The sequence below is a fragment of the Camarhynchus parvulus genome, chromosome 2 (assembly GCF_901933205.1).
Source record: "Camarhynchus parvulus chromosome 2, STF_HiC, whole genome shotgun sequence".
Classification (NCBI taxonomy): domain Eukaryota; kingdom Metazoa; phylum Chordata; class Aves; order Passeriformes; family Thraupidae; genus Camarhynchus; species Camarhynchus parvulus.
Window position 1 is genome coordinate 143301572 of NC_044572.1, and position 13128 is coordinate 143314699.

The following is a 13128-nucleotide window of genomic DNA, read 5'->3' on the forward strand; positions in this document are numbered from 1 at the left end:
AGGCTGGGATGAAAGTCCCCTCTGTAACAGCTGACAAAACCAGGTATAGCCAGGAAAATGTGTGTGCTGGGATCAGTTCCAGTCGTTTGATGTTTGCCTGCGAGGATAATTAGACTTTCAGCAGGTTTTGCCTCATGCTGTGTTTTACTCTGGGACTCTGTAATTTTAACTTTCCTCAGCTGCTGAGCAATGCTCAGGTGACCTGGGAGGGGGCTTTTGTTCAGCCCCAACTTTGACTCTTGGGGACAATGCTGTGTTCTCACTCAGAACATCCCTCTGGGCAAGTAGCTTTCTCAGGAGTATAGTCTTTACATGCCTCCTTTTTCCAGCATCCCTTTGTGAGGCAGCACTGTGTCCATAACCAGCATCCCAAAATCCAGAACAGGAAAAAAAGACATTTTTAGTGTCTCTTAGTAACACAGTATAGACACACAATTCATATAAATTACCTAGTAAATGCATCCATTTGCTGATGGTGGCACAGGGTAAGGCCCTGCTAATGTAATTTAAATAAACAGAAATTCAAGGAAATGCCTGTGATTTATCTGTAAGAGACAGTGTGGTGTGATGTTCTGGTAGGGAGGGAGAAAATGAAGTTTGGCTGTTGGAGCTCTATCTCTCTGTGGTGCTGAGAGCACAGAATGAAATATTTCTTTCTTCTAGCTTTTTCTTCCTTCTGGCTTTTTCTTAGGCCTTTAGACATGATTAAAAGCACACATTTCTCTGTAGAAATTGCAATATGTGTAAGTGACTGCAAGAGCTGCAGCCATACATTCCTGAGACCTCAGCCAGTGGCATGGACAAGTGTCCCCTCCCACCTGCCCTGTCCTGGGGTGGCAGTGGCTCATTGTCCTGGTGTGCCACTGGTGTGGCAGTGTCCTCAGATGTGGCCACCCTCCAGCCTGGCGGGGCTATGAACCAGCTCTGCCCTAAAAGATGAGCAGTGGCACCTGAACTGCCTGATTCACCTGGTTAGAAAACACAAATCCAGCTGTGCCCCTCTCACCCAACGCTGACTTGCAAGAGAGAAGGAAATGCTGTTTGTAAATAGAGTGCAAAGAAGCAAACTTGACCCAAGTTTACTCCAGAGCACTGAAGTTTCATTTTCACTTCATTTTACTGCGGCAAATGCTTCCATAAAAGCATCTTTGAGTGATTGTTACATAAATTTTGTTTAGAAAAGTATGAGTTGAGTACATTTCATTTGTTCTGAAAAAACTGTTTGAACTTCAACACTTCTCTGTTAGTCCTCTACCATTACAATTTTATAAGATATTTAGTTTATTTTATTAAGAAATGTACTAACTCTAGAAAGTTTCAATTTCAGATCTTACCAATATCCTGCTATTATATTTATTTTTGGCACAAGTTTTATTAAAGACAACTCTCTAAATGTATTACTGTTTCTTTGTCAATCTTTTTTCAGTAGAATAACATTTCATCTCCTAAGAGAAAAATTATATAAAGAAACTCAGAATTACTACGTGTGGGAAAGACCTCTAAGATCACTGAGTCCAACCATTAACCCAGCACTGCCAAGTCCACCACTAAACTACATCCCCAAGTGCCACATCTACACATTGTTTACAAACCTTTAGGGACGGTGATTCCCTGGACACTTCCTGGACAGCCTGTTCCAGTGCTTGACAACCCTTCAATTGAAGAAATTGTTCCTAACATCCAATCTAAACTTCCCCTGGTACAACCAGAGGCCATTTCCTCTTTTTCTTGTCTCATTACCTGAGAGAAGAGACTGACCCCCACCTGGCTACAGCCTCCTGCCAGGCAGTTGTAAAGACTGACAAGGTCTCTCCTGTCGCCCTGTTCTTCTAAGTTCTTCTAAGCCTTCTGATGTCTACATTTTTGTAATGGAGTTTCTCATGCACTTTTCATATAAATAATGACTGTTTTGCAATTAATGAGATTTTTACACAATACTCTGCACTGCTTCCTTAAGGGCTTCCAAAGAAGTTAGTTTGTGATCAAGCACTTGGCATTTTTGAACATAGATCCTCATAAAGCCTTGATTAGATATCAAGAAATTTCAGCAGTCCAGAACTAACTTAGAACAATATTTAATGACTTATCCAGTAATTTTATTTCTGATAGGATGTGTGTCAGAGATGAAACTAACCCCGTCAAATCTGCCAAAACATTCATAGCACATATTACACCTTTTTTCATGATCTCTGCTCTGTATTCTGCTGTCCATCTGCACCTGACAGAAAAAAGCAGAAGTAAAGCTGTGGTGCTGTCCCAAACCCACTGGGCTGACAGCCGTTATCTTAGAGGGCAATTTCTTGAAATAATGTCTAGCTCCTCTGCTGCTCTCTGCCTTGGGACTTGGCTTTCCTGATTCCATCCCTTCTCTGTGTTCCAAGAGGAAGCTCTGTGTTTGTCAAGCAACCATTTTATCCTGGCGAGTCTTGAAAATCAAAGCATCCTACAAATAAACAGAAGAGTACACTGAGAAACTTCCGCTCCTGACACTGTGTCTTGATTGACACTGTTTCAATTTTTACCCTTTCCAAACTGCTGACCCTAAGTCTTATTCTGCTTAGGTGGGGGACAATTGTATAGGATCCCCAAAGTCCCATATAGAGGTAAGAACAGGCTGCAGCCCTGGATATAAGCAAGGCTTTGCCTGAGAATAGGTATCACACCTTCTTCCCATTTCAGAGTCCACTTCTTAAAGGATCAGACCTAATGCCTCACTGAAATCCAGTGACTTGTCAGGTTTTGGTATTTGGGTGACAGCCAAGGGAAAATTTTAATGCAACCCCTTTCAGCGCAGATGAACCAAAGCTGAGTTCACCTGTTGTGTCTGTGAAATGCTCAGGGAAATGCCATTGCTGTGCCTGGCTCCTGCAGGGCTCAGCTCAAGCCCTTCAGCTCAGGCTGGGACATTCAGTGCTGAGGCAGTGATGATAATGCAGGGTAGAGTTGACTATAAAAGTGGAGACACTTGAAAAACCCCAGAACCTCAAAAGGTTCAGAAACCACCACTCTGGTGTATTAGTTTGGAAAAACACAAACTGTCAATCTTTGGAAAGAATAGAACTTGGTTGTAAGAGCCTGACATTCACCCTATTTATTTTTTACTTATTACTTTTATTTAAATTGAATTATTTAAAACAAACAAATAGACTCAAAAGCACTACAACTTAATATTCCAGTACTAAAGGATCTTTTAATTATTCCCACTTTACAGTGGTTTAGAAGTGGGATAAGACATGGCATAAATGCTGAATATTTTTTTACCTACCACAAAATTTTAAAAAACCTTAGGTTATAAGGTTTTTAGGTTGTATTTCCAGTGTCCAGCAGAGCTCATTCCTTGGTGACAGCCATGAAACTGAAGCCACAATGAATGCCTTAAAATACTTTTCAGTGTTCAGCTAAATTTTTGGGAAGAGTTGATGTTTCACGTGTTTCTCTTCCTGTCTCATTCAGACACAGAACCACACAGAAATGCAGCAACAGAACCAGGGGCAGAATTCAAGCAAATTCCCTGCAGGGCATATTTTCATCATGCTTGTACCATTACTGCGTTCTCTCCATATTTTGTTTGCAATTTCATCATATTTTAGCACGTTATGTTTCTAATATGAATGCAATTTCTTCCACTTTTCATTTCCCCCTTCACATATTCTCAAAGCCATATAAATTACATGGCCACTAAATCAAGAGATGTCACAAATAATGGGATCTACTGTGTGTTGACAGGGCTGGCTGTGGAAGCCACATGAAACCTGCTCGTAGCTGAGTTTAGTCCTGCCCAGATGAAGTCAAAAGGATCTTTGCCAATGTCTCTGCTGGGGATACATTTGACAATATATCCTTTGAATATTTGTGAAGATATCAAGATTTAAATGAAAATAAATCCAACCACATCATAATTGAAATTTCTATTTATTAATAAGTGGTGCAGTTTTTAAAGACAGAACATAAAAAAATCAGTTAAGAAGTATTGTTTGCATAATATATTGAAATAAACATATTAAATTTGTTCAAATATTGGACAGTGCCAGAATAGAAATTACACATACAGTTTAAAAATTACAATAAATAATATTATAAAGAGCACTAAAGGCCACTTGTATAAAAGTTGTGTTCCCTTGTCAGCCAGAATCTGAAAAGCATCTTTGTAGCATGGAGAAGATTTCAGTGAGCAAGGCACAAATACTAGTAATAATAAGATGCCATAACTAGAAAACAAAATGCAGTTGGCTATGTAACCTTCAGTCTCAGTGTTCTTCATGATGGAAATAGGAGCCCATTTTCACTATTTTTCTTCAGTTAACTTCAGAGGGAAGCTACTCAAAACTGAATTGGGAAGGATCAAATCTTACAGCCTAAAAACCAGAAGGAAAAGTGATACCCAGGGTCTTAATTCCCAGAGTGCCCAGATAAAATCACTTGAAAATGCCCCTTTTTCCTCTGCACCTCTTAAAATAATCTTCAAATGGAGCACTCACATCCAGCTGTGCCCCTGAAAAAGTGACATCCCACCAAACTCATGAGGTGCTGTAGGAGATTTAGGTTTGCAGCTCTTAGACACCTAGAGCTCAGTGATGGGGGCTGTGGGGTGCAGGGAATCCAGACCCAGCTCTTTCCTCACAGGCTCTGCAGTAATCAGGATGGATTCAGTTCCTGCCTAAGCAGATGTGACACCTCTGCAGCAGCTGGGCTCCCAGCAGAGGTGAGGGTGCTCCTCACTCTGCATTTTCTGATTGCTTTAGGCTGTGATCTTGCAAACTGGTTGGACCTTGGTGCTCTCCTGAAGGCCACAAGGTCCTGCTACCCCCGGGTTCAGGTGGGCTTTAGTTTGCAGCACTCATGGGCCACCATTTGAAGCAGAACAATTTTAAACTATTTCCACTCTGGACCATAATAATGCAGCAATGTTAAAGATAAAAACAGAGCAAATATAGCCAAAGGACAATTTAGGGACTTTTTAATCAATCTCTCCATGGGTTGAATTCCCTTTTATTTAGATACAAACCAGAGTGATAAATTCAGGGCAGGGAAAAGCCAAGGCAAGGACAACAGTCATTACCTGACTAGATTTTTTTTCAAAGTGCCAACTCTCCAAGTAGAGCATAAAGCACATTTTTCATACCTTTATACTTAACAAAGCATTCACTTTTGCCTTAATCAAATAGTTCCAGTTTGCATCTAAAATGAGGAAGCTTAATTGATAATAATGCTGCAAAGAGAGGCACACAATGTAAACACAGATTCACCTTTGTGAAAACTTCCAGACATCTGGCATTTGTTAGGGACTGAAAATGACTCTCAAAATGTAGCCAAGAAAAATGTCTCCAGATCAGTGCTGTCCTTCATAAGGAAATTTATAAATAATGGCAGATTAGAACCCAGCCCTGCTCCCAGTGCATCACTGTGAGAAGGTTTCTATCTTACTTCAAGGAGAGCAGAAAAAAGTTCCACAGTTTCAAATTACAAAAAAAAATTTCAAGGCCTGAAATGAGATGAGAGTCATCAAAGTCATTAATACTTTTTAATGTTAAATATATGCAAACAAAGTGCTAGTGTCAGTCAAGATGCTAGAAAGGTCTGACCCAAGGAGAATTGATAACTCTTTAACTGAAACATCATGCAGAAGAAGGTATAAATCTAACTAATTCCTATTATAAAGACTATTATTGACCCAGATGCCTTTCTCAAATGAAATTGTGAATAGAAATTCCTTGTATGTGGAAACAGGTCTTGACATTCTTAATGTTACTGGGATGACACGTGGGTTTTTTGCTTTGTCCAGTGCCTATGGCTGGCACATGAACCACAGCTCCAGGGTGGATGCACTCCCTGGACTCACCCTGATTGGAGTCTGATGAATTTGTATGCAAATCCCAGATCTGGGATGGTCTCCAGATCTCACCTTGCTGGTGACACCTTGACACCTATCTGTTGTCATCACAGACAGCAGAACTGATTTTTAACCCTGATGATGTAAATGGCAGAGAGCTGCTAAGAACAGCACCCTTATGAACAAAGCAGTGACAGATTTCAGTGTTAAGAAAGAAAAATAAATATTAAAATAAGCTAATTAGATCTGCCTGTCTCATTTCTTGGATCTCCTTCACAGGACCCACAGATGTCTACTGCAGAGAATCTTGCTGACTTTCTCATCAGTGCTTTTTAAGAAGAGGCAGATCTTATCTGGCATCATTAAGTATTTAATGATGTGGCTACAGATACCTGATCTGACACCTTAAATATGCATTTTGCAAATTGTGATTGCAGGCAAGAGAAAACACTAGCTTCAAGACAGTTCAACTGCTAAGTATGCAGAGTGCAGGGCAGCCCAAATCCTTTCTCTGGGGCTGTATACCCTGTGTGCAGGTGAATATTCATCCAAGTCTCTGCCCTTGCTTGGATTTTCTCTTGGAAAGAACATAACTTTGTAAGGAGGTTATTTATGGATTTTCAAACAGGTTTAATACTGAGAAAAGGTTCCTTTTATATGACCTGTCATGGAAAAGAACAGAAACCTGGACTGAAGAATTTCAGTGGGAATTGGACAGGGAACTGCATGGCATAGCCACTGCCAAAGACAGTCACAAACAAATTGATCAGACTGCACCTGCTTTTTGGCTGCCTTGAATTTTGATTGTTTAGGTCTAGGAAGCATTTAAAGAAGGATAAAATTCAGATTAAATCAGTAGGAAGAACTGATTTCTTTATATCCAAGAAAACTGAAGCAGGCTTGTCTAGCACATACTTACATACACTTCAGAAATGTAGCAATGTTAAAAATAATTTTTTCATTTTCCATTCTCTTGTCATGCGAGGGTTAAATCTCACAAGTTGCCACAGACATCTATTACTATTTCAGAAAGTCTGCAACAGGTACCATGAAGGCATTTCCAAGAATCATAAGGGCCAAAGAATTCTCAATATGCCAAATTATAACGAATTACAATTTGGTCATTTAGTTTTATTCTTTGTAAACTTAGCCACAAAACTGTGCCAAACACAGATTATCTTTCAAGTCAATGCTATTTTGTCAATTAAATAATTACCAAAATTGTGCCTCATACCATCATCGTTAGTGGCTTCAGAACAGCTCCATGGATTTAGCCCAGTCTTCAAAGGTTGTAACTGCTCTGCAGTATTTAATCCACTAACAACAGCAATTTGTTCTTCCTGAAGATCCATCCCAGAAGGATGAAACATGATTTAGCTGAAGAATCAGATAAAGTAAGAAGATCCTAATCCTTTAGATGTCTCTTCCAATAGAGAACAAACGGTGAAGATGAAGGCAATGCCCACATCTGGGAAACAACAAAATTCCCTGGATGGAACGACTGCTATGAAATGTCAACAGCGCTGAGGAATTTAACAAAAAGTTTACTATGGTCAGAAAAACCCAACAAAGTATTGGAGCACTTTCCATGCAGGGCTGTGCAATTCCCAGTAAGTGCTGGAAAGCCCAGTAACGTGTTCTTGGCTCAGACTGGATGTGCCAAAGATGCTCAGTTGTGCAGCTGCAGTGTAATACAAGAAGTCTTTACAGAAAATCCCTTTTCTAACATCTTATTTGGGTCAAATCCTGCCATTTTTGCTGGTCAGTGCCCTGGCCACAGTAGGGAAGTCATTGTGTGGAGTGACAGGGATTGTTCTGGACATGATGTGGGGATGAGCCATGGCAGAGGCTGCACGGAGAGGCGAGACAATTAACACTGATTGTGTGGTCTCTGATCATCTGACATCTAAGCAAGTCACCTTCTGCTCTCTTTGAAGTTGGTAGACATTTGGACGTTGCAGATGACTGAGTTAAAGGTGATATTAATCGCATCCTGAATTTGATGTGTGCCTTTGTTGCTGTACCCTCTGCTCACTGTACTCCTTTATTTCCCACCAGCTGTAAAGAGTGTACAGCCACCAAGCTGGACATCACATGGATGCTATTTCATGGACACATTGACTGACACCAGGTAAAACCTGTACAGGGCATTTGGAAAAGCTAGTTTCACTAGCTTTATAGGTACTACATTCCCACTGTAGTGGTGAGATGTTTGATTCATTTCCTTCCAGTGATCCAGTGATGTTCCTGGTCTCCTCCTTCTCAATAATTTCCAATTTTCATTAAAAAATATTTGGCTGAGGCCCAGGGAGCATACTTATCTCTCTGTAGCTCAGGGACACATGAAAAAAATGGTGATTATTTATTAATATATTCATCCTAAATATAGCACACATTCATGGATTTGGAGCACTCCATTTCCAAGAGAAAAGGTAAACAGAGAGAAACAGATCCTGGCAGCATCTCACACTATAGAACTGGCAGGGAAGAGAATAGCAATTTTCTGCACATTTGAGGAGCTCAAAGCACTTGACAAATATTAGAGAATTGAGCCTTTCAACCTGTGAGCATGTGTGGAAGTGTAACTCCCAATTAACAGATTGGGAAACTGAGGCTGAGTTACATTATGCTTCTTACTTAGCAGCACCTAAGTCAATAGAATAGTGGAGTGTATAAACCTGGAGTTCTCTACAGTGAACAACCTTATTTTTGTAACAAAGAAAATTTGGCCCCATAAGTAGCAAATAGACTTAGCAAAAGATTTTCTTAAAAAAAGCATTATAATCCTACTTTGAGCAATTTTATAAGCATTAGTGAAGATTTTCAAAGTATTTTGAGGGATTTCTATTTACATTTTACAATAAATAAATATCTATCATCAATCCCAGGAGGTGGCTTGGATGATTTAAAATCCTACCCTTAATTTCATTTCAACATTGTTTTCAGGAGTAATTATAGGAGATCACATGAGAAACATTTATTTCACAAAAACATTTCAATAAGGTCATAGTTTAACTCAGCTTTTCCCCTGCTTTTGGTTGATTAGAGATTGATTTGCTTGGTTGACTTGCTTGGTTGATTAGAGATTGATTTGCTTATAATGGAAAATGACTTAGACGTTATGTTTCCACAAAGGGATATAGTTCCTGAAAAATCTTTTTATTTTGCTGCTCTGTTTACAAAATGTAGCAAGGACCACTGTATCTTGTCTGTTATCAGTTCACCATTGTTGTATTGAAGAGTACCAGATAGATATGTACCATGGAAGAAATCAGCTGTACCATTTATATAGGGCAAAGTCATGCAAACCATGCTCAAAACTAAGCTCCTTAGTTTTGGTAGCATGAAAAAAACTGCATCAGTAAATTGTATGAAATGGTGCAGAATGACTACCACTAATATCACATGCATCTTATGCAGCCATTGGTGTTTTGAACTAGTAAGCTTTGGGTGTAGAGTAAGTGAGATATACAAAGTATGCTTACATTACAAGGAGAAGTCAGCCAGTGACTGCCCCCACACGCACTTTTAAACTGGCTTGTTTGACGGGGTCCATATTGAGTCTGAAATCCCATCTCCTGTGGAGGACAGAGGCATGGAGCCACTCGGTGTGAAGGGGTCTGTGTCTGTGTCTGTCTCCCCCTCTGCCAGGTAGCGTTTCTCCCTCATCCATGCCGAGCCCCCGCTGGGGCCAAAGGGGAAGTCGTCCTTCTCCTGGGAGATGCTGAAACCGCTCGGGGAGCGCTCCAGCTCCTCGTGGTTGACGGAGAGAAGGGACAATGGGGTGTCACTGTCTCTCGTGAGGCTCCTTCTCTGCCTCGGGGACACCTTGTCTGAGTAAGGGCTTTGAAGGTCCCCGTGGGAGTGGTAGCTAACCTGGGAGTCCATTAATGTGAATATAGGCAGAACTGTTGGCCTCTCTGCATATGAAGTTGAGGAAGGTGTGGCTTGCAGTCTGCCAGAGTTTTGCCCACTTATTGATAAAGGTTGTGAGTGAGCCATGTGACCCCGTGCTGAGAAACCGTAGGGGCTGACTTTGTTGACTGGAACCTGCTGGAAGTTGTAAGGAGTTTCACGAGAACACTGCTCAGTGTATTTATATATTATTGTTTTTAATTCAGAATATTTGTTTTCTTCTCTCTTCTCCCTTGCAGGAGAAGCGGTTTCTTTCAATGGACTTATCTCAGCAACTTGTATCTGCAGCTGTTCCATGTGATGCATATGCATATCAACAAGAAAATCCAGTTTCTTCCCCATGTCATTTACCTGAAAAATACCAATGTCATAATATTGCTTCAAGTCAGTTGTTCAAAAACAGTCCATGATTCCATGGTGTGCTGCCATGTTTATTGGTCATGTAGGTTCATAGGATAACCGTGACCTTCCCTCAAAGCTGGGCTGAAATGGATGACAGCTGATCCTCTAACTGCCTCAGAATAAGAAGACCCATCCCTTTGAACTGTGCCAAAAAAATTACTAGTCTTGCTGGATATTTATCAATACAGTATCCAACTGTACTCTCTATAATGTTATGACAAAGTCCTAATAGTGGTAAATAGCTGTTACCAAAATACAATATATGGAATTACCTCTGCATACAGACCTGTTCTCTAACTGATAATCACAGAATCATCTAGGCTGGAAAAGACCTCTGAGATCATTGAGTCCAACCTATAACCTAATGCCACCTAATAGTCCCACAACATCAGGGTTACATATCAGGAGTAATTTCCTTTCTCTTTTGGACAGGGCCCAAGAGTGGACAATCATTTTGAGTCCAGACCCTGCAGGAAAAGGCCTTCCTCACACCAAACACCAGACGTGACAAGTATTAAATCTACAGGAATTAAAAAGTAATTCAATATTGTGGTTGGGATCTTGTACCATACACAGTGACATTGATTCAGAAAGTTTCTAAGGGCACACTTCCCAGGTAAGCAAATTCTTTCGTGAAAAACTAGCAACATAGTTTTGTGATGATTAAAAGAAAATCTCTGTGAGTCTTCACCACCAGCAGCACAATTCTGTCTGGGTCAGCCAGAGTCATGCACAATTTATATCAGCTCTATAATTTCTGAACAAGCACCTCAGCCTCTGTCATTGTCATGAATTATTTACCTGCCTCTCAACTTTAACAAATTTTCCCATCATACTTTGGTCTTCAGTATCAGCTGTAGATGCTTTGGCTACATATGGTTCATTTCTGCAAAGAATTAATAACTCTATTAGTGTTCAATATTTCTTTGCATCACAATTAGCAATTTATATCAGAAAACAGAATAGCCATCTTGTTGATTTATTCATATAGATCCTTGGAGCCCTTTTAGCTGTTTATACAAACAGGAGTGAAAGTCTATTCTATGGGATGTCAATGCATTCCTAAAAAATATAATCTTGATTTTTAATTTTTTTACATTTTTGTTTTTCAAGTTTAAAATAAAGACTTAAAAGCACCAGAAGTTCAAAAGAAAATTAAAATTAATCTCCAGCTTGTTGGAATAATTTCAGGTTTGTGAAAATTATTGAGATAGTGCAGTTAGTGCGTCTACAGATGGCCATGTGTTTTTAAATCTAATACTTTATAATTAGTGTCTTTGGAGACTGAATCTGAGTTTCAAGGATGAGTGTGGTTTTTTTTCTCAATTTCATGATATCAAATAGTAAGTGTCAGAGATTGGAAATGCTGAAAAGAGACAGTCTGGTCTGGAGATTTAAAGCTGATTCCAGAATAGGTTTTCATCCATGCAATTTTCTCTTGCCTGTCAATCAGATGGACCAAGTTTATTAGGTAAGAAGATGATCTCTAACAAAAAGCTTGATTTATAACTTCATGGGATCTTGGATTCTCATGATCAAGTTAAACCTTTATCAAACAGTTTCCAAACTGATGTCAAAGGAATCAATATCTTCCCATAACCTAAGCCTAAGTCTAGAAAAACAATTTCTGAGCACTTGCTCTTTAACATGATTTGGAACAAATATACTCTAAGACTTTTAACATGGCCAGTTCTTCTCTTTCCTGACAAAATCCAAAATATAGCTGTGAGTAAATTGTACTAGAGCAAAATCTATACCTAAAACATGTCAGATTTTCCACACTGGGTTACTGGTGATATGGGCTTACGCAGGTTTTGCAATCTGCTTTCCTCCCCAAATGATCACTGCCTCTTCCATATACCTAGGTCTCTGTCTTCACATTTATGTGGTTTCATATTTTTTCCTGTGTGGGATAATTTATTTTCTGTAAGATTGCTTTTGTTCTGAGCAACCACAACAGCTTTGGGGACAGATTGTTGATGGTCTTGTGTGGTTCTTGATGGATATTTATTGACAGATTGATAGTTGTAAACAACAGAAAAAATGTCATTTATTATTAATTTTTTTCTATGTGGAATGCAGCAATACAATAATATGGTGCAACTTTCATGCCCAGAAATCTGTTATTTCAATTTGTTTTACGTATCTCTCACCAATCACTAATTTAAAAGCTGCAGCATAAAAATCTCTGCTTGCCATTTGGTGGGCACTTCAGGAAGAGAGCTAATTTACTTTCAAACTATTAGTCATTTTTATTGAGCTTTTAAGTGGGTTTACAAGTTAAATGTTAGAAAATTAGCACATCAGCAATCAAATGCATGCATTTAATTTAAAACCATATTTTCAAACTGTGGAGAAGCTGAGCTGGACAATTAAGAAGCCATTGTTTAGATTTCCATCACATATTGCTCTTAGTGACTTTCTGTCTCTATGTTTATCCACATGTATCTCATAGCAACATATCCCCTCAGTATCATTACTTTAAGAATGGATGAACAAAAATCATGCTTATTGGAAGGAATTAACTTTTTATTTCTGTGTTGGGCTGTGCTAAATACTAGGTATAAAAGAATTCACCTGGGAGACTGTTGTGAAGGGTAAGAAAAAGCTCCTCCCTTTTGGGATTTCTTATGCTTGGGAGTAGATGGAGGTCCAGGTGTAAAAATCATATCTATTCTGAAAAAAAGAAAAGTGCAACTGTGTAAGTCCATCTCCAAATGTTAACACATGACAGAATATGCTGTGCATCTCTGAAGCAAAGATTCAAAAAGGAAGCACATGTTGATTTGGTAATATATTGATGCTCATGATGTGTCTGCTCTCTTTTGGGTCACAATCAATGCACTGAATTGCAATCACCTGGTAATTTAATAGTAATTAAGTAATGCTCTAGCTCACTGTTTCCAAACTTCAACATCTGAAACACAACTTCTTTTCCTTCAAAGGAGCCAAACAGCATGATTGTCAAAAAATATCCAATA

General features: G+C 39.3%; 1 protein-coding gene across 1 annotated transcript in view; it reads right to left on the reverse strand.

Annotated features, from left to right (window-relative positions):
* Nucleotides 1-3896: 3896 nt before the first annotated feature.
* Nucleotides 3897-13128, reverse strand: part of KCNQ3 (potassium voltage-gated channel subfamily Q member 3) — a 193791-nt gene continuing 184559 nt past the window's right edge. The window contains 3 exon segments of the mRNA XM_030971456.1: nucleotides 3897-10096; nucleotides 10949-11033; nucleotides 12725-12823. Of these exon segments, the coding sequence (XP_030827316.1) occupies nucleotides 9359-10096; nucleotides 10949-11033; nucleotides 12725-12823 (922 nt within the window). The 3' untranslated portion in view covers nucleotides 3897-9358.